Raw genomic sequence first — 27143 nt, forward strand, 5'->3', positions numbered from 1 at the left:
CAAGAAATATCTAAAGACGCATCTCTTCCGTGAGCACTTGATTCAATCCTACTAGTGCACTAACTGACCATTCTTTATGAAAAAAACTATCCTTTCTTTCACCACTGTCCCTCACTTTCCTATCTACTTTGTATGAAACTTTGTATTGCAGCACTTCTAATATTATTGTCTTCTTAGGATGATTGCTTTTACTGTGTTTCTCATTTGTAATTCTCTTTGGATGAAAGTGTCTGCTAATGAATATATGTAAAAGTATTTTTTTTAAGACAAATTGTGATATTTTACTAATTTGCTTCTCATTCATGTGTATTGGACTTTGGTGCTTTGTGTAATTATATTCTTAGCTCATTCTAAGTTTGGATTTTGTTTTGCCTTCTCACCAGTGTTGGAGAGTAGCGATGCTACTAACTTGCTCAAACTTTTCAGTAGTATGTCAGTGAATCAACCGTTTTTACAAAAGTGTAGCTTTTACAGTAACAAGCTATTTTGTTTTCAACAATGAGCACTTTTAAGGGGACTTTGCCATAAGTCGGGGTGGAGGTGGGGGCATGGCCGAGCACCATCCTGTGGAGAGTGAGGCTGGGGGAGATGAGTGGTGAATGATTTCCACCTGTGTGTAACACCTGTTTTGTGTTCCAGTGAGGAGTGACAGGACTTATAAGGAGAGGAGACAGTGACAGAGAGAGCCCGCTAGCAAACTGATTGTGTGCTGTTCGACTGTTGGCTGTTGCCATTAGACTTAAAGCTGCCCTGATTTTGTTTCTTCTTTTTGGTTCAGTGATATCCTTATTGGTTTCCTTTATCACTGTTAAGCGGACGTTTAAACAATCTACCCTGTGTTGGAAACTCTGTCTCCCGCTTCCTCATTCCTTGAATCAAAAATCTTGTTATACTGGTGCCGAAACTCGGCACTGAGGTGAGATACGCCATCATGGAGTCCTCGCCGTTGGCTGACATTATCAAAACTCTTGATGGCATCCATCAAACTCAACATCAGGCCCTCCTGGAGCTTTGTTCAGAACAATAGCAACATTTCGAGGTGCTCCTGCAGTCCCAGGCGGAGGACCGGTGGGTGTTCCAGAGGGGTTCCTGCCTCATGGAGGTACTCCAGCAGCGACACCGGCTGCGGGACCCCCACCTCAGATCACCCTGGCCAAGATGGGCCCCCAGCATGATCCCAAAGCGTTTGAGTTGTTTGAGCAGGCCGCTGTAGGGTCGGGCTGGACCCAGATGCAGTGGGCGGACCGCCTGCTACTGCTCTTGTCAGGGGAGGCCCAGCTCGCGGCCCAAAAACTGCCTGTGGCTAACCTGCTGGAGTATCCAGACCTGAAGCAAGCCATCCTACAGCGGGTCGGCCGGAACCCAGAGCAACATCATCATTGCTTCCTGGTGCTGACCTATGGGGAATTACCCATATGCCTTCACCCAGCAGCTCCAGGATGCCTGCCGGAGGTGATTGCTAGCGGAGGACCACGACACCAGGGGGATTGTCAACTTGGTGGTGCTTGAACAGTTCATCGACCGGCTGCCCAAAAGGACCACAGAGTGGGTCCAGTGCCACTGCCCGACATCGCTGGACCACTTGACGGCATATCTGAGAGACAGCCAAGCTTTTTCTCTCTCTCCTGCTGTCTCTTCCCCCCCTTTACCCGATCCTGTTCCCGTCCCTGCTTCCCAGAGTTGGGGGTTTATTCCCCCAAAACCCACTCCACAGGCCCGGGGGGTTCCAGTCGTTTCTACACCCACCACCCCTCTGTGTCTCTCCTTTCATGGCAGGTTGGAGAATCTGTGGCTGCAGGAGTGGATGGGTCCTGTATCAAATTGTCTCGGTGTGTGGTTTGTGATTCACTGGCTGGGGAGGTGGAGCTGGGGCCGTCTATGTCAGCTCTGTGTCAGGATGACGTAAGGGAGGAGGAAGTTTTGGCTTCCCCAGCCCTTAGAGGATTTCTGGCAGTGGATTTCCCTCTGGAGCAGACGCGAGACAATACCCTTAGGCACGCCTTTGATCAAGTGAAAGTGACTGATGGTCAACACCTCCGGCCAGACATTGCACTCACATATCTGCATTTTTCAGTTATCAAGGATCGGTTGTATCACAGGACACTCAGACAAAGGAAAACACAACCCAAATGTTAGTACTGAAGAGCCGTCGGGAAATGTTATTCCAGATTGCTCATTATAATCCAATGGTGGGTCACCTAGGGCAGGAAAAAACATGGAACCATCTAATGGCCCATTTCTATTGGCCGGACATTCACGGGAATGTTCGCAGATGGTGTGCGGCTTGCCGTAAATGTCAGCTGGTGAATCCGCCGGCCAACCCAAGAGCGCCAATGCGCCCGCTTCCATTGATTGAGGTCCCCTTTGAAAGAATTGGCATGGACCTCAGCAGGCCATTAGACTGGAAGGCACACGTGCACCGCTTTGTGTTGGTTCTGGTGGACTATGCAACGCGATATCCGGAAGCAGTGTCTCTGCGTAACATTTCAGCACGTAGTGTTTTGGGGGCACTCTTCAGAATAACCTCCCGAGTGGGGATTCCGAAAGAAATCCCCACTGATCAGAGCACAACGTTTATGTCACGTACAATACACGAACTGTACAAATTATAGGGGATTAAATCGATTCGGACCAGCATTTACCACTCCCAAAGGACGGTTTGGTCGAACGATTTAATCAGACACTAAAGAATATGATTTGTAAGTCTTTGCATGAAGATGCTCAAAATTGGGACAAGTGGCTCAAGCCCCTATTCTTTGAAGTACAAGAGGTCCCACAAGCCTCCACGGGGTTCTCCCCATTCTAATTCACATGCCCTGTGCTGTACATTAGCCGAAAGCTCTCAGTAAGCGAGACTAGGTACAGCACAATAGTAAAGGATTGTCTGGCCATTAAGTGGGCGGTCCTCACCCTCCGATACTACTTGCTTGGGAGAGCCTTCACCCTCTGTTCGGACCACGCCCCACTCCAATGGTTCCACCGCATGAGGATACCAACGCGGATCACTTGTTGGTATCTGACGCTTCAGCCCTATAAATTCGAAGTGGTCCACAGACCGGGGGTGCAGATGGCTTTGGCTGATATTCCCTCTCTGAGTGGGGGGGGGGTAGGATTTCTGTTTTCTTCTGTGTGCTTGAACCTGAGTCGTATGGATTAACCTTTATGCTACCTTTATGCCCTTTTTGGTGCTTGGAAGTTTTGGACCCTTTGGACTTGCATTGTACGAATATAAACACATTGTACATCTATGAAAATACCTTTGTTTGTGTTCCACAGAAGAAAGTCATATGTAAGGTTGAGTAAATTATATGAGAATTATCAACTGTTCCTTATATATCTAAAATATCTAAAAATATTACATTTAAAAAAAAAAATTATTGAAATATATTTTTTATACATTCATCAACTTGTTTTTGGGAGTATTTTCCCATTATTATTTTTTTCTGTAGGTATTTCAAATGTAGGCTGATTATGAAAATGCATACTTTTTGAGTTAATAATCCAAAAAGCTCAGAGATTAATCACAACTGTTGGGGGTAACAGCTGGGTCCTCAATATGTGTACTGAAGAATAAAACTCAGAGTCAGGTTTTGCAATAATTAAATGAGAGTTTACTCTGATTGTTCTCTTCAGGTTCAATAAGCATCACGAGTCGATGAGATACAACAGTTAGAAAGACAGGAAGTCGAAGTAAAGTTTTACAAACTTTCCAAAGCAATTATAGTCATATACAAATGACATTAAGGGTGTCATCGTACCACAATTTCTAGCATTCTGATAGGTCAACTACTTCAAATTTTTAACATGGACTGTTTCCGTCTTCGTGCAAACAAGAATTGTTAGCCACAACCCATCCTTGGTTAAGACAAACTTATGATCAAATATCAGAGGTTAGCTATCAGTTATTGGTTACTCCTTATTTCTTAACATTAAAGGGGTACCAAGGAGAGCAATTAAAATCCTTGAAAGTTGTTTTCAACTATGGCAAAGTCATGTTTGAGAGGGCACAATAACCGTAAATAATTCAGAGACATAAGTTATCTAGACATTCAATGTATCAGTGCTATCTTCTCCTCCGGAATAGAGGCCTTCTCCCCAACCCAGTTGCTGGGCCTCACATCTGTGGAACATTAGGACAGAGCACAGAGAGAAACATAAGGTCACTCCATTGCACAAGAGAACACACTATTGCTGCATCTAGTTAAATAGGGTACAGTATATGATTCATTATGTAATAAAAATAGAAATAGAAATGGAATAAATGCAATACAACATAAAATGCACATTCTCTGGAGGCCGGGCTAAATGAGTAAGCACTGTTACTGCACTCCTGGCATGGGCCAGATCCTCAGTCACCTCTCAAATCACATACATATTACTTGTACCTTATAGTAAAAGAAAAATAGAAAATTGATTAATATAATAAAAATAAATGAGGACGATAAAAGATAAGGTATAACTTGTAAAAATAAATAAAAGGCCGGAGTTATGGTGGCCAGGCGAATAATTCTCAGGGGGTGGAAGATGGCTGGGGCACCCTCGTTTCGGGAGTGGTGCGGGGAGATGGGGGAGGTTGCGGCATTTGAGGAGGCGATCCATAGAAGGCTGGGAAAGTGGGATTTGTTAAATAGGAAGTGGGGTGGATATTTAGAATTTTTGGAGGGTTCTCGGGGAGGGGCAGCGGAGAGGGATTTTTTATTTGATGTGTATGTGCACTGTTTTTTGAAAGTATATATATATTTTTTTGTTTCTAATTTTGCTGTTATAATTGTACAGACCACTGTAATGCATGTTCGGGGGGAGGGGTTTAATTTATATAACTGATTCTGTATTTTATGTTGTGTTTATTAGTTTTTGTGAATGGAATCAATAAAAATGTTAATAACAAATATAAAAGGATTTCGAAAATCTACCTGTTCACAATGTTGAATGATCACATTTTCTAAACATGACATGAAGTTCCAACATGAAACTCTACTTGGTGCAAGCTTATAGGTTCTTTGAACTCATTATGTGTTAGCCAAAAGGCTCCCTCGCTTTGTGGTTCAGCTGATAGGTTTATTGACATGTGATGTGTTAGCCGATCAACTTGCGTACTCTCTCTTCGTTAAACATTTAAATAGCTCAGTTTTGCAGACAAGCCGGTTTTACTGCAGCTCCTTGAAACCTTCCTCCTCCCCAGCTGCACATGTCTAGATCGCTACACGGGGATTGTATGTATGTCTAATTGTGCTACAGCAGCATGTCCTACTTGCTCGATGTAGTAAAGTGTTGTTTATGTCTAATTGTGCAGCACCATCAGCATGTCCACATGCTTAACACAGTGAGGGGGAATTCACTAAGAAGTAATTGCACCTGGTAAAAGCAGGCAACGGCACATACCTGCCCAAAAAATAATTGTTGATTGCCCCTGCACTAAGCCCTGCCTTAAAAGTGCTTCTGACCAGTCCTGTCTTAGCAACTGTTGCCCTGCCGCCATTACTCTGACACGTGTTTTTGCGTTTTTTTCATTGACAGCCTATGGAAGATATGTGTGTTTGAGTACTTTTAAGATGGATTTTATCAAAATAATCCAAAAAATTTAAAACATGTTGTTGCCGGGTCATTTAAAATAGTGACAGGAGTTACCCAGAGAAGATAAACGCAGTGTTTTTTTCTTTTAAAAAAAAGAATCCTTAAATAAATCTGGAGAAGAGCATGTTATGGACTAAACTGTGTCAGACCTTATTCCCAAATGAACATATAACATCTGCAACGACACCTACAGTACATTTTCTCTGAGGTAAATTAAAGCTAATAACTGAACGTTAATTAATTTATGTATTGATTCAAGTCATAGTAAAAGCGATGGTAAATAAACAGTTCACTGAATCAAAATAAGTGTTATCAGACGTTATAAACAGCTCTGTTCACTTACGCTAATGGTATTAGATGGGTAATCGCTATTAAATGAAGTTTTTCTCTTTGTGACTGATCATTTGCCTTGATTCTGATTCACAGTCTCCACAGTTTTTAATCAAATTACTGTGTAATTGAACTATTTCTTTTACAAAAAAAATATGCATTACAATGTCACTTCATATCAGCCCACGTAAAAATATTATCCATTCCATTTATGAGAATATTTTGCCAAAAACAGCGTCGTTCTCGGCAATCTCCCATTCATTCCAATGGGGAGTTCTGCAGAGCTTGTCAGAGCAAGCAACCGTAACCAAGGGTGGCAGAGCTTAGCAAAGGGTCAATTTTGCACTTCCAAACTTGCAGGCCGATTCTGAGTAGTATATATTAAAGGATGCAGCACACCACTGTTCTCTGACACACTTTGGCAGGACTGAACAGCATCACTGACTTCTGTGATCCAGACATGTGAATCATCTCTTCAACAGGTTGAAAGTGCGCTTGATCACACCGCACATCTGGATTTATGCAGTTTATTATACTCTTCTCCATCATATGATCATTATTTGATGAATTACTGCTGATATGATCAATAGAAAATGTACTCGAACATCTTTCAAATAAAAATCTGCTTTCATCTGGCTTTAGGCTTCTACATAAACGTACTGACAACCACTCAATGATCACTGAAAGCTGGTCCTGGAAAATTTGAGTTATCACCAAATGTAATTTTCTCTAGGGAGGAAAAAGAAATTGAAATTTAGCTCCTAGCTGCAAAGTTATCACAGAAAATACGAGTCAAAAGAAATGTCTTCCCTTGGTGTGACACTGCAGTTTAATCTACTGTATTAAGAAACAAGATAGTAAAATGTTCTAGGCTGTGTTTTGTGTGTGTGTGTGTTGGGGAATTGATGGAGGTGCTAAAATGCCAAACTGAAATGTCAAGCTACGCCCATGATCAAGATAGAGTGTGTCTACCATCCATATTCCTTCCAAATAAAGAGGCAAAATTCAGAGTCTTACCCGCTTTTTGTTTGGATTATCGTTTCTGACTAATCTCAAAGACTGAATCAAAAAATGTCATACGGCAGCTATGCAATTATGAGAAATTTCATGGCTGCATTATTTAATTATAAACTTCTGTATATGGCAAATTTGACATTATTCAAACAAACAAACCGTATGAACAACCTGATTTTAAGGTAAGCTTTAAATCAGTTGTTGGATTAAAGTATAAATCACTGTTTTTCTTCCTTCAGATGTAGGTCAGTAGTTTTTTTAATTTATGGTTTTCTTTCAGGGTTTTCTACTGTGGTGAAATGTTATTTATTAATTTATTATTATATTTTGGGAGGTGAAGACCACAGCTGCCATTATATTTTTTGTAGACCTAATTTTCTATGAGTGTATTTGTTTGAACTCAATAGTTTCAAAAAGGGTTAGTGAGCATACTGTATGCAGGGCTCAACATTTCGGATGGTCGCTGAACCAGGACCAGTATAAGTGAGTTTCAGGCCAGTTGATGCAATTGAGCCAGTGCTGGTTTGTTACTAAATGTTCTATTTGTTGATCTTGTAAATTAAATTTTTTATGTTTTGCCAACTTAAGTGTGTGTGTGTGTGTGTGTGTGTTATATATATATATATATATAAAAACACACTTATTTATTTTGTTTTATTTTTTTCCAATGCGCTCTAAGCCCTCGTGGTGGCATAGTGACTCGCCTCAATCCGGTTGGCAGAGGACAAATCTCAGTTGCCTCCACGTCTGAGACCGTCAATCCGCATATCTTATCACGTGGCTTGTTGAGCGCGTTACCACGGAGACGTAGCACGTGTGGAGGCTTTACACTATTCTCCAAGGCATTCACGCACAACTCACCATGTGCCCCACAGAGAGCGAGAACCACACATTACAGTAACCATGAGGAGGTTACCCCATGTGACTCTACCCTCCCTAGCAACCGGGCCAATTTGGTTGCTTAGGAGACCTGGCTGGAGTCACTCAGCACGCTCTAAATTCGAGCTCGCGTCTCCAGGTGTGGTAGTCAGCGTCAATACTCGCTGAGCTACCCAGGCCCCACTTAAATATATTTTTTTCTGTGATGTATTGAGTATTGTTGTTGTGAATTCTGCTGATTTAAACTTCTTACCGCACCAAGATGATGTTATCTAGCTGGATAACGTAGATGGGATTTTGTCGAAAATGAATGATTTGCAATCGTCTTTTGCATCGTATGCCATAATTTTTCAACAAAGTTTTAAACCAAACCAGTCTCATGACAAATCGTTAGATATTGTAGAGTTAGCTTGAACAGAACATACAACTTTTACTCCCATAGAGATAGGTAAACGTGCCAACGAATGATGTTAAAATGATTTTTAAGTTTAACATCTTACCCAAACTCTAAACCAAACCATTATTTTAAGAGGAAAATCACTGTTCTTTGAAAGCATTGGGGTTTGAAACAAGATGAGGGATTTCAAGACGAAGAATATTACAGGTTATTCACGTACATCAGTCTTTTTTTTTCTTCTTTTTTTGCACAAATAAATAATCCACAAATAGCCAAATTTGTTCACAGATGTTTACTTTATTAAAATAAAGTGTTGGATAGGAGGCTAGCTAAGTAGTACAAAATTGTTGTACACGCATGAGTAGTACAAAATCTAAATCTGACAGTTCTGCTTACTTAAACTTGTAATTTATTAACTTTAGTAACCGATTACCTCAAATATTTGGAGCTCTGTTAACTTATTTGGGTTTACAGTGAATGGAATGTTTTAAACTGACATCTGTTTGATTGTGCTGTTCTGTGTGCATGCACATGGCTCATGATATGCTGCTTTCAGCAATCTCAGAGCGTTTGTAAAAGCACAATGCTGCAAATTCACACATTAGCACAATCACAAACAATTAACTGTTGTAAGTTTTGATGCAAATCTAAAAATGTGGCACAGTATCACAGGAGAGGAAATAACAGCGTTTCACCAGATTTGTTATGTGGGACAATGTAAACTATGAAAATAAACTGCAATTTCCGGAGCCCTGGAGACTTTACATCTGGCCCTTGAACTTGGCTTGTCAGACACACTTGCAGCAGCCAGTACTCGAAACCATATTAAAAGCTAGAGCTCCCATGACAAGGTGGCTCTATGCTTTGAAATGGTGCCTTTCGCCTTGTGTTCCTCCCAAAGATTGATTCCATCCCCAAACTAATGGACAGACTGAGCAGGCTAATCAGGACCTCAAAAGAAATCTTTGCTTCTTTGCATAAAAAAATCCCTCCTCCTGGGGCCAATATGTGTCCTGGGCTGAGTATGCTGATAACTCTCTGCCTGTGTCATCCACAGGGATGTCCCTTTTCCACTGCTGTCTTAGCTACCAGACATTAATGCTGGGCTGAGGCCTTTGACAGTAGGTGACAATGGGAGGGGTCTAATGTCAGGGCTGATTATTCCATATGTTCCACATTTCTGTTTTTGTTTTGTAGGTGCCATGTGCTAAACACAAACTCAGGTTTTTCCATCAGAGACTATTCGATTATCACAGCCTCTTGTTTCTGATTATCAGCACCACTCGTTTCTCGTTTTCGAGATTGTATGCATCTCATACCACCTCCTGAGTGGTGACTGGATTTCTTGGAGAGCATATACATTGGCCTTTTTGCGACTGAAGATCTGTTCAGTAAATATGCATTAATTAGCCAAGTGTAAATACCCCAGAAGATACAATTAGTCAGTTGTTTTGTCCATTTTTGCTCCACTAATTTTGCTCTTTCACTCTCTGATGTAAACTCAATAGGACTGTGAGCACTGAGACTGGGACATGTCCAATGTTGTCTGTCCAGCCCAATCGAGGTTTGGTGGACGAGAAGTTTCAGGTTTCCGTAACTAATCTTTTACCAAATCAAGAGGTGACACTGCACTCTCTACATCTGTCAGAGGAGAAGGACTTCTGGGAGGTGTTTGGACACTATATCAGTGATGAACATGGAACAGTGAAAGGTATTTGGTACAATGTGATGCACAACCTTTACAAAAAATTCCCAAAGCTATTTTTACGGTTGTAAAACCATATGAAGTTGTCAGTGTCTTTTTGGCATTTGGTGGTAAGTAACAAGTTATCACAGTTTTCCAATAAGATATCACAACAAAGCCTGTAGCAATTATGCTGTTTGGAAGCAGTGGAATCTATGGTTACCATGGTACATATCTGGAAATGAGACAGTACCCTGACTCCATTTGAGGCAGGGTTAGGCTTGGTGGATTGGTCTGTTAAAGAAACTTGCACGTCTGATTTAACCTGTATTCACTTTACTATTTATAAAAACTAATATGCATGAAAGTCTTAAGTTTGTGGATTTTTTTTAATTAACTAAAAAATTATAATACTGGCATATTCCATGTTTCTTATTTATTAATACAAAGTTTTGTTCAGTTAAGATTATAAATTGTTCCCTTTTTGGAGCTTTATAAATCAAACCATTGACAAACACTGCCGGTGGAATGATTATTAATCACAGAGGTTATTTAACTGAGCTGAGTGCTTGCTAAAACCCGGCCAAATGTAATATCATGTTTTGTTTTTTTTATTACGTTTTTTTTATTCATGATTTTTTATTCAGACGTGACCGAGTTGGTGATGTTTGAGTGGTTTGAGTCGTTTACTGCATAATTAGTCTGTTAATTTTCATTTGTTTGAACATTTCAGGCTAATTTGTGGACAGTTAAATAGAAATTATCCACTGATCTATAATATATAAATGGATTGCTGATGACGCTATAACACTGAAAGCACTGCCTCAACATATTTGTATATCCAAACATTTAAAGTGTCCCTATTGGCTTAACTGGAAATCATCTCATTTCAATAAGTAAATATTAGCCATTCAGTCACTGGTTTTATATATATATATATATATATATATATATATATATATATATATATATATATGAAATCTGCCTGTAAAGCTTTACAACGACAACAACACAGTGTCATCATGCAAAGAGAGCAGTAAACCAACATCACAAAGATGGTTAAATGAAAACTGATGCGACAGGTTTAAAAGAATAGTTCACCCAAAAATGAAAATTTGCTGATAATTTACTCACCTTCAGGCCATCCAAGATGTATCTGAGTTTCTTTCTTCATCAAAACAGAATTTAAGATTTTTAGGATTTCATTTCAGGCCTCCTCCTCTAAACAATGCAAGTGAATGTCGTCCATTTTTTGACGGTCCAAAATGCATATTTAGGGTGCATCAAAATAATCCACACGACTCCAATCGACAAATAAAGTTCTTCTGAACGCAAACGATTGATTATTTTTAGAAACAAAACAATACTTATATACTTTTTAACTACAAATGTGACGTGCGCTCATGAGAGGTATGACGTAAGCTCATTGGTAAGGTCACGAGTCACGTGGAGGAGGAGTCAGGAAGCGCGTCATTGTTTACATTGTTTTGTTTTTTTAATTATTATTATTATTATTTGGAAATTATTTGTATTTTATTTTATATTGTTTTGAAATTGGTTTGGACTGTTTTGGTTGTAAACCATGATGCGCTTCCTGACTCCTCCACGTGACGCGTGACCTTACCAACGAGCTTACGTCATCCCTCTCATGAGCGCACGTCACAGAGATGTATGGAAGCGAACATTTGTAGTTAAAAAGTATATAAGTATTGTTTTGTTTCTAAAAATAATCAATCGTTTGCGTTCAGAAGAACTTTATTTGACAATTTAGAAATCCCCAGTTGGAATCTTTATTATAGATCAGTGGCTTTATCAGATAGACCGGCTAACCAGCCATCAGAGCGTGATGTAGGCACTGCCTCCTCTCACGTGACTTTTAGCTTGTATTTCATGGTTACACCCCTACATTCACAGCACACTTTAGGATCTCAATGAGAGCTCAATCAATGCTCTCAATGAAGGTGAATGAGATTCTGCCTTCCTCTGATATCGTCTTCCGTAACTGTTGGACAGTGTTACTTTAGAAAAATAAGTGCTTTACACGCTATTAGAGCTCAAATTCTATGGTTTTGCTTTGTTTTATTTTTATATTGTCAGTTATTTTTCATTCAGAGTTTTTGAGGAGGAACTGCCTCCTTTGCTTCATCTGAGAAAACACCCATAGAGTGAACATTGATCCATGTATCTTTTATTTAAATGTAGTGGCCAGAAAGGATAGTTTGGGAGGCACTTATAAAGGGACAGAGCCGATGGGGTTGCTGTGGAGCATGAGGCCCGTGCCAGGAAGTATCTTAAAGTAACATAATCTAATGTTTGTGTGGATTGTTTCTCACAAAGTTTAAATTTAGTTTTTTTTTTTTTTTCCCATTTATTTTCTTATATGAAGGGTTGGTAGATGTTTATTGCATGAAGTGTTATCACTTCTCTTTTGTTACCTAATCATCCACTCCACAATCTCTTTTCTTCAGGTTGCACATAAGCAACATCTTAAAACCAATGATAGTTCTTATTTCAGTATATGAGGGGCACCTTACCCAAGGCTTCAGCCAAAAAGCACCCCTGGCAACCAGCATCACAGAACGCTGGTACATAGCGCCAGGTGTGCAGAGGGTGGATGTGAGGGAGAAAGGAAAACGAGGAACATTATTTCTGCCTCCAGGTACATACACATAAATAAATATTTCATCACTCAGAACTAAGCAGGTTAAAGAAATAGTAATAGATATATGTTATAATTTTAAAGGTGTTTTAATTAGAGCTGTCAAAATTAATGCATTAACAAATGTGATTACTTAAAAATGTATATTGCTTTATTTTAATTTAACACGATTACTGCATTTACTAATTTTCAGTTTCGATTCTGATAGAACCCACACAGATCTGAATAAACTAAACATTAGTTGAAATTGGGCTGGAGCCTTTGCTGTTCATATTAATAATTATCCTTATGGGGCAATTTCTATCATATGATTTGCTTATGTCAAAGAAGCTTGTGTAAACTTGGTGTCTTTGTCTGTGAGTTAGGCCCTGGGCCGTTCCCTGGAGTGCTGGACCTGTGGGGTGGAGGTGGTGATTTGGTTGAGTATCTCCCTTCCCTGCTTGCATCTCATGGATTTGCATCACTGGCACTAGAGTACTTCTCTCCAAAAAAGCTGAACACAGCAGATGTTGACACATCTTACTTTGAGGTAATTCAGAAATGTAATAGTCTCCTAATAAGGACCAAATTAAATGGGATGTCTCTGATGATCTGGCTTTTTGATCAGCCGCATTTGTCCTTTGGTCATTTAATTTGTTTTCTATGTATATATATATTTACTGTCAGGGACTATTTATTCAAACAGAAAGTTTACAAAAAACAAAACAAACAACAAAAAAAAACATTTTAATATTCATTTTTTCCTTTATATATATATATATATATATATATATATATATATAAAGGAAAAAATGAATATTAAAATGTTCTTTTTTTTTTTTTTTACTTTCTGTTTGAATAAATAGTCCCTGACAGTAAACAGCAAAAGAACATTGCTATATGTATGCACCCTATATGATGGAGCTCAAATAAAAATGGAAATGAGGAACTGTGTTCTCAACAATCATTTTTTGTAAAATAAATTGTTAAATTACACAGTAATTTGATTGAAAACTCTGGAGACTGTGAATAAGAATTGAGGCAAATTATCACATTCACTTGAAAAGAGAAAATCTTAATTTGATGGCGATTACACACCTGATAACATTAATGTAAGTAAATAGAACTGCTCTTAACGTCTCATTACACACTCACTATGATGATGTTAACCCTTGATTTACCATCGCCTTTACTAAGACCTACGTAAATCAATGCTTAAATGAATTAAAGGAATATTCCTGGTTCAATACAAGCTAAGCTCAATCAGCAGCATTTCTGGCATAATATTAAATACCACAAAGATTTATTTGGACTCTCTTCTTTTCTTAAAAAAAGCAAAAATTTGTGTTCCAGTGAGGCACTTACAATGGAAGTGAATGGGGCCAACGTTACAATACTCACTGTTTCAAAAGTATAGCCACAAGACGTAAACAATATGCATGTAAAGCAATATAAAATTACTTACTAACCTTTTCTGTGTAAAGTTATAGCCAATTTTACAACATATTTTAATGTGCAAAGTATTGAAAATCAGTTAGTATAAAAGAATAGCCTTTTACGATTAATTTTACACAATGAAACATTGTAAAAAATTTACTTACATATTTTTAACAATACAATACACTTCCAACAATCAGTAGTGTAATGGAAAATTAAAAGATGGGTAAACTGTTTACTGATGGTTAATGGAAGTGCAACAGTGCCAAGGGTGACACTGACACTTCACTCCATAGGGTTTAATGTATTCAACAACGCTGAAATGAATCATACTGTATGAAAGCCCCATAGACATTATTCACACTAGCGCCATCTTTGATTATGAAAGGGAATGACAACGAGGCTGTGAGGGGTAGACTTACAGTCTCTTCAATGGCATGAACGGTATAAAGCGGTAAAAAGCTCCTAGATCACATCTGATTTACCACAACTGTCTGGAGTTCTTTGTATACTGAATGTTCTTGGACAGATATTTTATCAATGTTTTGTCTGCGGAACGATCCAAAAACACTTTAAACTGCAGTACAGCCCATTAAAGAGACTGTAAGTCTATCCCTCACAGCCTCGTTGTCATTCCTATTAAAAATCAAAGATGGCGCTGGCGTGAATAAGGGTACAAAAGGATGTTACGCTCCCTGCCCTCTCAAAATCCATCTTCCTGAAATCAGCATCTGGCCTGGGTTGAGTATGCCCACAACTCTCTCCCTTTCGTCCACTGGCTTGTCCCTTTTGAGTGTTGTCTTGGTTGTAAACCCCCTCAGCTTTTCTACCAACCTGAATGGCCCGAGCCTCATTGCTCCGCTCCAGTCAGAGAAGTAAGAAGATGTCAGATTGTCAATGCACTGAGGCTCTTAGGTTATTACTCTCACTTAGGTTATCCTTTTGCGGTGGTCCTTCTAGTCTTTTCACTCTTCCTATCAGATAAGTCCGTCTCCCACAGCCCTTAAGCTCTCCTTCCACTCAGCTGTGAAGGATAGGAACTAGCAGTTGTTTCACTACCCTAAAATCTGCTTTTGAGAAACCATGTCTGGTAGCAATGGTGACTGATACTGCCAGCATGACCCTTATGTTCTCATGGACACAGGTAAAAGGAAGCCTGTTTCTGACTGACGGCCGTACAGAGGAGGATAGAGGGCTGGGCTTGACTCACAGCACTTACAGAATGTAGCTGGGGGCCTGCTTAAACATAGAAATGAGACAATCATTTAATTCTTACATTTGTTATTGTTTATGTTTATATATACCTTTTTATCATAGAAAGCATACCAGATCCTACAGAATCATCCGATGGTACAAAAAGATTGTCTGGCTGTGCTTGGACTATGCTTTGGAAGTGCAATAACACTCAGTTTGGTGGCCTACTCTGAAGTCATTAAGGTTTGCTTTGCATATACCCCAACACACAGACACACAAACAAATACTCTTTATCTACATTTTTAATATAGTTTCTCTTTTATCTGTCCAGTAGCCCCAGTGCTGTGTGTGCATTAGTGGTGGTCATATGCTTCTTGTTGATAAATCCCTCTTTGACGCATTGACGAAAAGAAAAAGTGAGTGGACATTAAACACTATTATTATTTCTGGACTCAAGATGGCGCCGAGTATGGCTGCTGCGTTGCGAGCTCTGACACAACATAGCAATGTTTTGTTTGTTATGTTCACAATTCTTATGTTTTTTTGTCTTGGATGTTGTCTGCCTTATTGTCTACGACAGACGAACACTTTTGGACATTGGTTCAGTGATCTCACACCGAAAACCGGACTTCACATTCCTCAATGCCGACCCGCTGTTTACAAACACGCAAGCGGAGCCCTTTGTCTGGGCAGCATGGCCGCGGAAACGCAGGAGGAAAAGGGGAAACAGAGCCGGCGTTCTCATCAGAGTAAGACGCCGCGCAAATCGACCCACTATTCTACTGGCAAATGTTCAGTCTCTGGATAACAAGCTCTGCGAGCTGAAAGCGCGGATCTCTTTCCAACGAGAGACGAGGGACTGCTGCATTATCTGCCTAACAGAAACTTGGATGTCTGCGGAGATTCCAGACTCAGCCATTGAACCCGCGGGGTTCTCCGTGCACCGAGCAGACAGAGCGAAAGACCTCTCAGGTAAAACTAGAGGAGGTGGTGTATGTTTTTTGATCAACAAATCCTGGTGTGATCAGAGGAACATACATTCTATCAAGTCTTTCTGTTCTCCTGATCTGGAATTTCTTATGCTTCTGTGTCGACCATTCTGGCTACTGAGGGAATTCACAGCGGTCATTATCACTGCTGTGTACATCCCGCCACAAGCCGACACAGACCGGGCACTCAAGGAACTGTATGGGAGAATAAGTGAGCAGGAAACCGCGCACCCTGAAGCTGCGTTCATTGTGACCGGGGACTTTAATAAAGCCAGTTTAAAATCAGTCGCACCAAAATATCACCAGCACATTAGTTTCAACACACGAGGAGACCGGGTTTTGGACCATTGCTACTCTCCGTTCCGGGATGGCTACAAATCCCTCCCCCGCCCACCATTTGGCAAATCGGACCACTCTTCCATTCTGCTTCTACCCGCTTACAGGCAGAAATTGAAACAGGAAGCACCCACCCTCAGAACGATCCAGTGCTGGTCGGACCAATCAGACTCTACGCTACAAGACTGTTTTGATCACACAGACTGGGAGATGTTCCGGTCCGCCTCTGATGACGACATCGAGCTTTACGCTGATAGCGTAATGTGTTTCATCAGAACGTGCGTAGAGGACGTGATTCCGACCAGGACAATACGGACCTATCCGAATCAGAAACCATGGATCAGTAGCGATGTTCGCGCGGCACTTAATGTGCGGACCTCCGCTTTTAATTCCGGGAACGCGGAGGAGCATAAACAAGCCAGTTATGCCCTCCGAAAAACTATCAGAACCGCAAAACGCCAGTACAGGAGCAAGATTGAAGGACAGTTTAACACCACCAACTCTAAAAGCATGTGGCAGGGAATTAACATCATCACGGACTTTAAAGGGAATAAAAACTCCGCCGTGAACACCGCTGCCTCTCTACCGGATGAGCTAAATACTTTTTATGCTCGTTTCGAGGGAAATAACACCGCCCTCATGGAGAGAGCTCTCGCGGCTGAAGCTACAGAGGTTAGTTCACTCTCCGTCTCTGTAGCGGATGTAACCCGATCCTTCCGATGGGTGAATATCCACAAAGCCGCGGGCCCAGACGGCATTCCGGGCCGCGTCATCAGAGCGTGCGCGAACCAGCTGGCTGGTGTTTTTACGGACATTTTCAACCTTTCCCTCTCTTTGTCTGTAGTCCCCACATGCTTTAAAACATCCACCATTGTGCCTGTACCAAAACAATCAAAAATAACTTGTTTAAATGACTGGCGTCCTGTTGCTCTGACCCCCATCATCAGCAAATGTTTTGAGAGACTAATCAGAGATTATATCTGCTCTGTATTGCCACTCAATCTTGACCCGCTGCAGTTTGCTTACCGCAACAACCGCAACAACTGCTCCACTGATGATGCCATTGCATCTTCAATACACACTGCTCTCTCTCACCTGGAAAAAAAGAACACTTATGTGAGAATGCTGTTTGTAGACTACAGCTCAGCATTCAACACCATAGTGCCCTCCAAGCTAGATGAGAAACTCTGGGCTCTGGGCTTAAACAGCTCATTGTGCAGCTGGATCCTGGACTTCCTGTCAAGCAGACGCCAGGTGGTTAGAATAGGCAGCAACATCTCCTCATCACTGACCCTCAACACTGGAGCCCCACAGGGCTGTGTTCTCAGCCCACTACTGTATTCCTTGTACACACATGACTGTGTGGTAACACATATCTCCAATGCCATCATTAAGTTTGCTGATGACACGACGGTGGTAGGTCTGATCACTGACAATGATGAAACAGCCTACAGAGAGGAGGTGCACACCCTGACACACTGGTGTCAGGAGCACAACCTCTCCCTCAACATCAGTAAGACAAAGGAGCTTGTGGTGGACTTCAGAAGAAAAGACAGAGAACACAGTCCCATCACCATCAATGGAGCACTAGTGGAGAGAGTCAGCAGCTTCAAGTTCCTGGGTGTCCACATCACTGAGGAACTCACATGGTCCGTCCACACTGAAGTCGTTGTGAAGAAGGCTCATCAGCGCCTCTTCTTCCTGAGACGGCTGAGGAAGTTTGGAATGAACCGCCACATCCTCACACGGTTCTACACCTGCACTGTGGAGAGCATCCTGACTGGCTGTATCTCCGCCTGGTACGGCAATAGCACCGCCCACAACCGCAAAGCACTGCAGAGGGTGGTGCGAACTGCCAGACACATCATCGGAGGTGAGCTTCCCTCCCTCCAGGAAATATATACAAGGCGGTGTGTGAAAAAAGCTCGGAGGATCATCAGAGACTCCAGCCACCCAAGCCATGGGCTGTTCTCACTGCTACTATCAGGTAGGCGGTATCGCAGCATCAGGACCCGCACCAGCCGACTCCATGATAGCTTCTTCCCCCAAGCAATCAGACTTCTGAACTCTTGATCTCCCACGATCAAAGTACATCAGCACTGCACTTTATTACCCTTACTCTTATATCTCACACCGGACTGTCATAAATTATATTATTATTATATTATGTTCTCTCTTAACAACTGACTATCAACCGACAGCCTGAATGTCAATACAGTACAATACTGTACATTCTATATATATATATATATATACTTTTTTATATATATTTTTATTTTTAATTTTATTGAATAATGTGTATCTATATAGTAAAAAAAAACAGCGTATTGTATACTGTACAGTGTATGTTGTTATTTGTATATTGTTGAGTGTAATTATGTGTACATCAGATGTTTAAATTGTGCTGTGTTTATTTGATGTTATTGTAAATTGGTATATGTCTCATCACTGTCATGACTGCTATGTTGATCGGAACTGCACCCAAGAATTTCACACACCATTGCACTTGTGTATATGGCTGTGTGACAATAAAGTGATTTGATTTGATTTGATTAATATACTGTCTGACTGAACCTCATTTAAAGTAACATGATATTTTTCACACATTAATTCCTGATGGTGACCAAAACTGTTTTACTAATGAAAAAAAGCATACAAACTGTCTGTGCTGGGCGGATTACTTGTGAATTGTAATCTGGTACTTATTACAAATTACATGACAAAAAGGCAATCAGTAATGTAATTTCATAGATTAAATTTTTGGGGTAATCTAATCCGATTACTTTTGGATTACTTTCAACCTAATTCTATTTTATTTTATGTCACATGCGTTTTAGTATAATCTTTTTATCATAAAAGTACAAAGAGAAGAAAATCTGTTTCATTCTTCATTACTAACAAAAAGAGCCTCACAAAAAGAGCTCCACATGACATTTTTAAAAAGCATATTAAACATTACATGAATGAAATAAACATTAAATCTAACAGCAATGACAGTGCATAGCACTGAGACATCAAGTTCATTTTAAGTGCATAATACAAAAGCAACATTAAGAACATTAATGAGCATAAAATCAAAAGCAATTACTATGCTAGGTAAAAGCTTCTAAAAAACCCTGAAACACTTTTAACCATTACTGCTTACTGACAGTCCATCACCTATTCCAAAGCTGAGGTGCAAGATATTATCTTTTGAACAGCATGAATACTAGAATATTTTAAAACAGCAGAGTTCCACTGAGTCACACAAGGAACAATTGGGTCATGTTTTATGTCAAGTTTCATGCTGTGGACTCCACTGCATCAGCAGCAACAGTAGAGCAATGCGCTTTGTTCCATATTGCTGCACATTTTCCAGTTGAACTATTGTGTACTGTACCCTGCGGGCAGAACCCTTAGAGATGGCATCCACTAGATCCTTCGAAGCAATTAAGTTCAATGTCTGAGCTTCACACCAATGGAGTAATTTCATTCTTAAAAATGAAATTATCTCTATAGATCCAGTGGTTAAATGCTGAGGTAGACCGCTCCATGTTCACCTGGCTGGCTAGTAGCGAGTATCAGTTCTGAGTGCAACACACACAACCCTCCTCCTCCCCCTCTCTTCCAAAAATACCAGAAGACTTACCAAGTGTTTTTTATCGGTGTGCTGATTTAGAATGAAAAATGTAAAAGATTGAAAAAAGAGAATGATTAGGATGATCAATAAACAATTTACTGCCATTGCCTTGTTAATATGTAATCATGTAATCTATAAAAAGTAACTGTAGTCCAATTATGAGTATGTTAAAATGTAACAATCCAATTACAAGTACTTGTTTTTGGTAATCTTATTAGGTAATCCAGATACATGTAATCCGTTACTACCCATCACTGCTAACTGTATTTTTCCTAGTATAATTATTGTGAACTAAAAATCTGTGATGGAATGACCTTCTCCCCCTAAAGTCAATAACATCCTATCGATTAGCCACCTTTTTCTGGGCTCCCAAGGGGAGTGGGCCTGAGTGAGGAGGCGCAAATTTGAATAGTTTACTAAAAAAGTAAACTGGGGAGTGGGAGCCCTTCTCCTCCTCTTCCGGGCGGGCGGGAGCACTGCTCTGGGATGGATGAGGCTTCAGACACTGGCACTGGGCTGGATGAGGCTTCAGATGCTGGCTCTGGGACGGACGAGGCCTCTGACGCTGGCTCTGGGACGGACGAGGCCTCTGACGCTGGCTCTGGGACGGACGAGGCCTCAGACGCCGGCTCTGGGACGGACGAGGCCTCAGACGCCGGCTCTGGGACGGACGAGGCCTCAGACGCCGGCTCTGGGACGGACGAAGCCTCAGACGCCAGCTCTGGGATGGACGAGGCCTCAGACGCTGGCAGGAACAGGCTCGTTGACTGTGGCAGACGTGGGTGCTGGCCCCAACATTTTCTTTCTTTACTGACAATCTCTGTATATTTTAATCATTGATACCTTAAACCCAGACTTGAGGGTGCAGATACAAATTTATTATCATCAATTTCATTCATGTTCACTCGGCCAACACAAAATGGGTGTCATATTAAAGCTTAGACATTTAGACAATATAATTTGCTGACAAATTAGAAGTGTTCCTTAGAATACAAAAAACATATTTGTTTCATTCACTGACCAAAGTATATTTAGCTTTGTAAAATACATGTATTGTTGTTATTCGAATTATAATGAGATGTTGCCTTTTTGAGTCATTTTCGATTGCAAGATCATGAAAAATATATAATATGAAAAATAGTTTAATATAAAAAAAGTTTTTTTTCTTATTAGTCAGGTTCAATGGTTCAATGGCCTTACATTGCTGTGACTTCAACAGTTGTTGTTTATTATATTGTTTTATTATTTTATTAGTTTTATGCTATGAACTGTTTATGCCTATTAAACTTTGTAAGTATAATTTGTTTTTATCCAGACCACTGTTTACATGTTACCACATGTTACTTGATGGACTGGATGCATCAATCCAGATCTGAGCTATTTTTAATTGCTGGTCTATGTAAACATGCACTAGATGTATGTCTTTGACTGTTTTGATGCATTTCCAGCAATGTGCGGCACATTTTAAGAGTGGAGCAAGTTCAACTTTTGAAAACTTTTTCTGTTCTTGTTCTGCTCCATTCTACTGCTGACTGTGAGAACCATGCCTCGTCCTGTGTGTAAACAGGCTTTGAAGATGTGATATGTTGTGCTTGTGAAGACCAGTGTCTCTCCTTTGGCCTCTGTTGAAGCCTCCCAACATTAGGAAAGAGTGTCTCAAGTGGGGGGTACATAATATAAGTATTGCGCAAGTAGATGTGATGTACCGTACAAGTCATGTGCCTTATGCAATGCAAATTCGAACAAGACACAATGGGGGTTGCTGAGATGTCACTATTCATTATTTTGAGATTGGAAAAGGCTGATGTCTTAAATAATCAGCCCTTAGATACCCCCTCTAACTGCGAAGCCCCAGGCAATTGCCTGCCTTGCCTGTCCTGTAGCTACACCTCTGGCTCACCACATTAACTATGAACATGTCTCATTTATGTTTGACATCCAGCAAGTGTAAAAATAAATAAATAAATAGTATACCTATTGTTTTATCATTTAAAAACCAAAAAAGCTAAATTTTATTAAATATATTGCTTATAGTGTACTTGTGCTATCTTTCTTAAAAGTTCATGATCCTTCCTTCTGTAACGTCGCTGGCACTGGCAATGACAAAGACGATGATGAGTGATGAACCCAAGTGCAGTTTATTATAAATCGTGATATCCAGAAACCCTAACTACAAATGTGAATAAAACATAAACATGAATGTGACTTGACAAGTTCAAATTACCTTGACAATTCCAAAGTTCAATAGGGAGCTGGGGTGGGGGGGTCTTGAGGCATGACTTGGCAAGACAGGGCATGGAGCATGGGATCAGGGCAACGCCAGTGGAAGGTGGAGCCATGAGAGATTTGAAGGGCGACACCAGGGAACTTGGTACCCAGAGAGTAGCCGATGGCTCGAAGGGCCAGGGTGGAGCCAGAGGAAGGGAGGACCAAGGCGGCACCAGAGGCTCAGAGGAGCAAGGCAGAGCTGGGGAATCGGAAGACTGAGGGGGAGCCAGTGGGGCTGAGGACCAAGGCGGAGCCTTAGGGATGGAGGTCCCCGGTGAAGCTGAAGGATCAGAGAGACGAGGTGTAGCCAGAGGATCGGAGAACCAAGGTGGAGCCAGGTGACCGAAAGACCAAGGAGGAGTTGGAGGGACGAGGGACCCCAGTAAAGCCGACAGGCTGAAGGACCACAATGGAGCCGAGGGAACATAGAGCCAAGATAATGTTGAGGGATCGACAAGCCAAGGCGGATTCCAGGGCTCGGAGGGTCTAGGCGGGGTCGGAGGGTCGAAAGTTCCCCTTGCCTGATCAGGAGAACTAAGGGTGGGCACAAGGGTGGGAACCAATTCCAGCTCAAATAGCCCAGTGAGACATGGCTCTGGAACAAATGAGGCCTGCAACGCTGGTTCATTGGCCAGAGATGAGCCTGAGACCTTGCATGGAGCAGACTGAAGCTTGGCTGTGACATGGCATGGAGCAGGCTCAGGCGTGGCTGTGACATGGCATGGAGCAGGCTCAGGCGTGGCTGTGACATGGCATGGAGCAGGCTCAGGCATGGCTGTGACATGGGAGGAGCAGGCTCAGGCGTGGCTGTGACATGGCATGGAGCAGGCTGAGGCGTGGCTGTGACATGGCATGGAGCAGGCTCAGGCGTGGCTGTGACATGGCATGGAGCAGGCTCAGGCGTCACTGTGACATGGCATGGAGCAGGCTGAGGCGTTGCTGTGATATGGCATGGAGTAGACTCAGGATCTGGAGCAAAAGATGGCGGCCATGACATGGAACTCTGGCTCGGCGGCCACGACGTGGGACGCTGGCTCGGCGGCCATGACGTGGGAAGAAGTCCTGTACTTATTCCTCCAGTGGACGATTCCCCTGACGTAGGCGTAGGAGTTGAACTGCTGGGTTCATGGTTAGGTCAGGTATTCTGTAATGTTGTTGGCGCTGGCAATGACTTGACTTGACATAGACTTGACATAGACTTGACTTGACATGACATTAACTATCCCACAAAGTTACATTCACAATACCTGACAATGGACAATGGCAAACATGAAGGTTAAATACTTGGACATGGGAGAACACATGACAAAGATAACCAATGAACACTAAGAACTCTAAACAAGATAAGACAATAAACCAATGAAAACAAGACACATGAACCAGGGGACCACATGACATGAAACAGGAAATAAACTTTCAAAATAAAAGACATGAAATACATTAACAAATACATCAAACATTACACCTTTGATATTATGCCATCTAATGCAATGACATTTATATATTTGTGTGGCTTAAGTGTATATATTTGTTTGGCTAAATACTTTTGGGGGCTACAGTTTTATAAAATCAGATTGACAGTGGTTACACAATACATAATAGTAATATTTGGTAAATCTATACCTTGTGGGTATTTTCCTAACACTAAATACTTTATCAATCATTTTAATTGCAGGCATACGGATAAGATACGTGTGAATGAAGATAACCAGATTATCTGCAGAGACATCCTCTTGTCGATTCCTACAGACCCAACTCTCAAAGCCGATGCACAGCGTCAACATGGACTATATTGCTGACATATTTTCTATTTTAGCTTTGCAATCATATTGTTTTAATATAAATTGTCTGTTTATTGAAATGCACATAGGTTGGGAGAATAAAGTGTCCACTTCTGTTGGTGACTGCTGGTGATGATCAGACCTGGCCTGCAGTTGAATGTGCTGAAGACGTGAGTCATATATTTTTAATTCTGTAATTTTAAACACATTACTAATCAATGATGAATGCTGTAATGATCTCCATAGTCAAAATCTTTCCCTTTAGTTTGCTGATGGAATTCTGATGCCTTATTTGTTTAAGATAAATAATTGTATTGCCTGTGCTCTGGGGAAAAATGAGTTCAGTCAAAATGACATGTGCATGTATTTTTTTAGACTTCTTAGAGTTGTTTAGTTAAAAAAAAAAAAAAAAAAAAAAACTTTGGTGGGGTTTACCATGCAAAAAAGGTGCAAGTCTTTGAGTTACATATGTATTCAATAAATGTGACATTGGCCTTTTTCATACAATATTTTGTATACGTATCTGATTTATTTAAATGTGCCTTCAGTGTGAACAGCCAAGTCAGATTTAATGTGATTTTTACATTAACTAGCCATTTGTGCACAGAATTCAGGCATACATAGACATGCTGTTGTTTAAAACTTTGAATTGCAAGTCATTTCTTTTCTAGTTAATGCATTCAGTTCTTTTTTTTAAGGAAAGAAAACAAGATTATAGGCTCGATTCGTTTGGACTACACATGGTAAAATATGCACATGAAAAGATACAGAGATAGATTTACTGTAAATGCTCTGCTCATGCAGAAAAAAGTTTTTATATTTCTCAAACTGTATCAAAATGCGACTGCAAGTCAATGCAAATCTGAAATAATCTTAGTTAACTCATAACTCTTCTTACCTTACATATATATTATGTCGGGTTTTTTTTTGTTTGTTTTTTTTCAGCTGTCCTTCAATTTTATAGTGTGTTTTACTCTTAAGTTATATTACACCCTTGAGCTTCGATGCACCATATGAAGGCAAATTACTTTATTTAAAAATAGTCAGGCAGTGTTATAAACACACCGATCAGTTTAGCAGCGTCGGCTAGCCAAGAATCAAGAATTTTAAAGATGTGCGCCAACAGGAGAAACATCACCAAATAACACCTTGGCAGAACAAAAACGTCAGTGCATTTCGTTATAAATGTTTGAAGCCTGTTAAAGGCTAACTAAAAGAAGCCTGTTTGCCCAGAAAGTATAAATTAGCCTTGAAGAATTCATGGTCTGAAATGGATTCTTGATGTTTATCTTTTAAACTCAGATGGAGATGATGATGTTGAAAGCAGGAAATGGGCACTTGTTGGAAGTCCTGACATATCCTGAAGCGGGTCATTTGATTGAACCCCCTTACTCTCCTCACTTCCGTGCAACTAACTTCAACATGCAGGGGTTTCTGGAGATCAGTATGCATGCATGATTTGCTCATTCCATCTTTGTATTTTCCTATGTTCACAGGATGCCTAGCCTAACTAGACCTTATTGTGTGTGTGTGTGTAGGTTTCACTATATTTGTGAGTGCCAAATTTTTGAAAATGTCCTCACTAATATAGACTTGTTGAAAACCCACTAGTAAGGACATTTTATGTGGTTCTCACTAGTAAAAAAAAAAAAAGGCCTAATCATATTAAGCTTAAAATCTACTGATGTGCACAGGTTTATGTGAGGGTTAGGTTTAGGGATAGGGGATAGAAAATATCATTAGCCTACTATGAAATCAATGGAAGTTTATGAGATGTATGATTTTCACATATAGTGAAACAAACCTGTTTGTGTGTGTGTTTTACTGTTTGTTCATGTATCTGTTTGTGCATCTGAACATGTGTCTTTTTGTTGCTGCAGTGGTCATGCTGTGGGGTGGACAGACCAAACCGCATTCATATGCACAAGAGGACGCCTGGAAGAAGATTTTATCATTTATGCGGCAGCACCTCTATTTCAGTTCAACGCTATATTAAGGCTTTTCATCAATGAGCACTATTTTTGTATGTGCGTTACCTGCAGCACTACGACTACGTGCTCTGTCTTTTACGATTTGTCGTGATAGCAAGAAATCTAAGTGCAATTTGCGTGTCTTGGCATCACACGACTGTGCGTATGCATGCAAACAGTGGGTGAATTCACAGAAGTACATGGGAGGTTAATTTGAATAAAGTGGCACAAGGCCTAATATGCTGTTTTTGTAAGAAATAAGTTATTGCTCAAAACGTCTGAGAACCACATCTATTCTCAGCACAAAGTCTAAACTCAAACTTTGCATTCTATTGGGGATTTTATCAAAGTGCATGTTAAACTTCTGAATTACAATGGCACATACAATTATGTCCCTGACAATTGCAGTTAATACTAGCCATGGTGTTGTGTGTCAGTACATCAATATGATTAATTATATACTTACATTATCATATCATATCTATCATTATAATGGAGCCTACATCCAATTAATTCCGACGAGTACCACCTTTTCCATGCGCGCACACACACACACACATATACATATATATATATATATATATATATATATATATATATATATATATATATATATATAATGTGTGTGTGTGTGTGTGTATAATAATGGTATATATGTCATGTTTAAATGTGTTTTTGTTCATGTTTTCAGGTCTTTTATTTTGAAATTAGTTCACTTCCTTGTCTAGTCATGTGATTATCCTGTTTCCCTCTTGTTCATGTGCCTTGTTCTCATTGGTTTATAGTCTTGTTATTGGTTCATGTTTCATTGTCTTGTTATCAGTTTTGTATTTTCATTGGTTGTCTTGTTAACTTGTTTACCTAGTCTGTGTATTTATAGCCCTCATGTTCTCTAGTCTTTTGTAGAGTATTGTTGATGTAATGAAGTCAAGTCATTTATGTTTGTTTTGGATTCACATTTTTTGGATTTATTGCACTTTCTAAAATAAAACTGCACTTGGGTTCTCACTTCATCATCGTCTCATCTTTGCC

The 27143-nt window shown here is 40.4% G+C and overlaps 1 protein-coding gene across 1 annotated transcript; it reads left to right on the top strand.

Moving 5' to 3' along the window:
- Positions 1 to 1897: 1897 nt before the first annotated feature.
- Positions 1898 to 26680, top strand: LOC127436620 (peroxisomal succinyl-coenzyme A thioesterase-like). The gene is made up of 11 exons (XM_051690869.1): positions 1898 to 1902; positions 9703 to 9905; positions 12081 to 12174; positions 12347 to 12537; positions 12903 to 13066; positions 15271 to 15390; positions 15483 to 15568; positions 24036 to 24129; positions 24231 to 24311; positions 25444 to 25585; positions 26022 to 26680. The coding sequence occupies exons 1-11, from the start codon at positions 1898 to 1900 to the stop codon at positions 26135 to 26137; spliced, it is 1296 nt and encodes a 431-aa protein (XP_051546829.1). The 3' UTR covers positions 26138 to 26680.
- Positions 26681 to 27143: the final 463 nt, after the last annotated feature.

This window comes from Myxocyprinus asiaticus, chromosome 47 (genome assembly GCF_019703515.2).
Source record: "Myxocyprinus asiaticus isolate MX2 ecotype Aquarium Trade chromosome 47, UBuf_Myxa_2, whole genome shotgun sequence".
Classification (NCBI taxonomy): Eukaryota; Metazoa; Chordata; class Actinopteri; order Cypriniformes; family Catostomidae; genus Myxocyprinus; species Myxocyprinus asiaticus.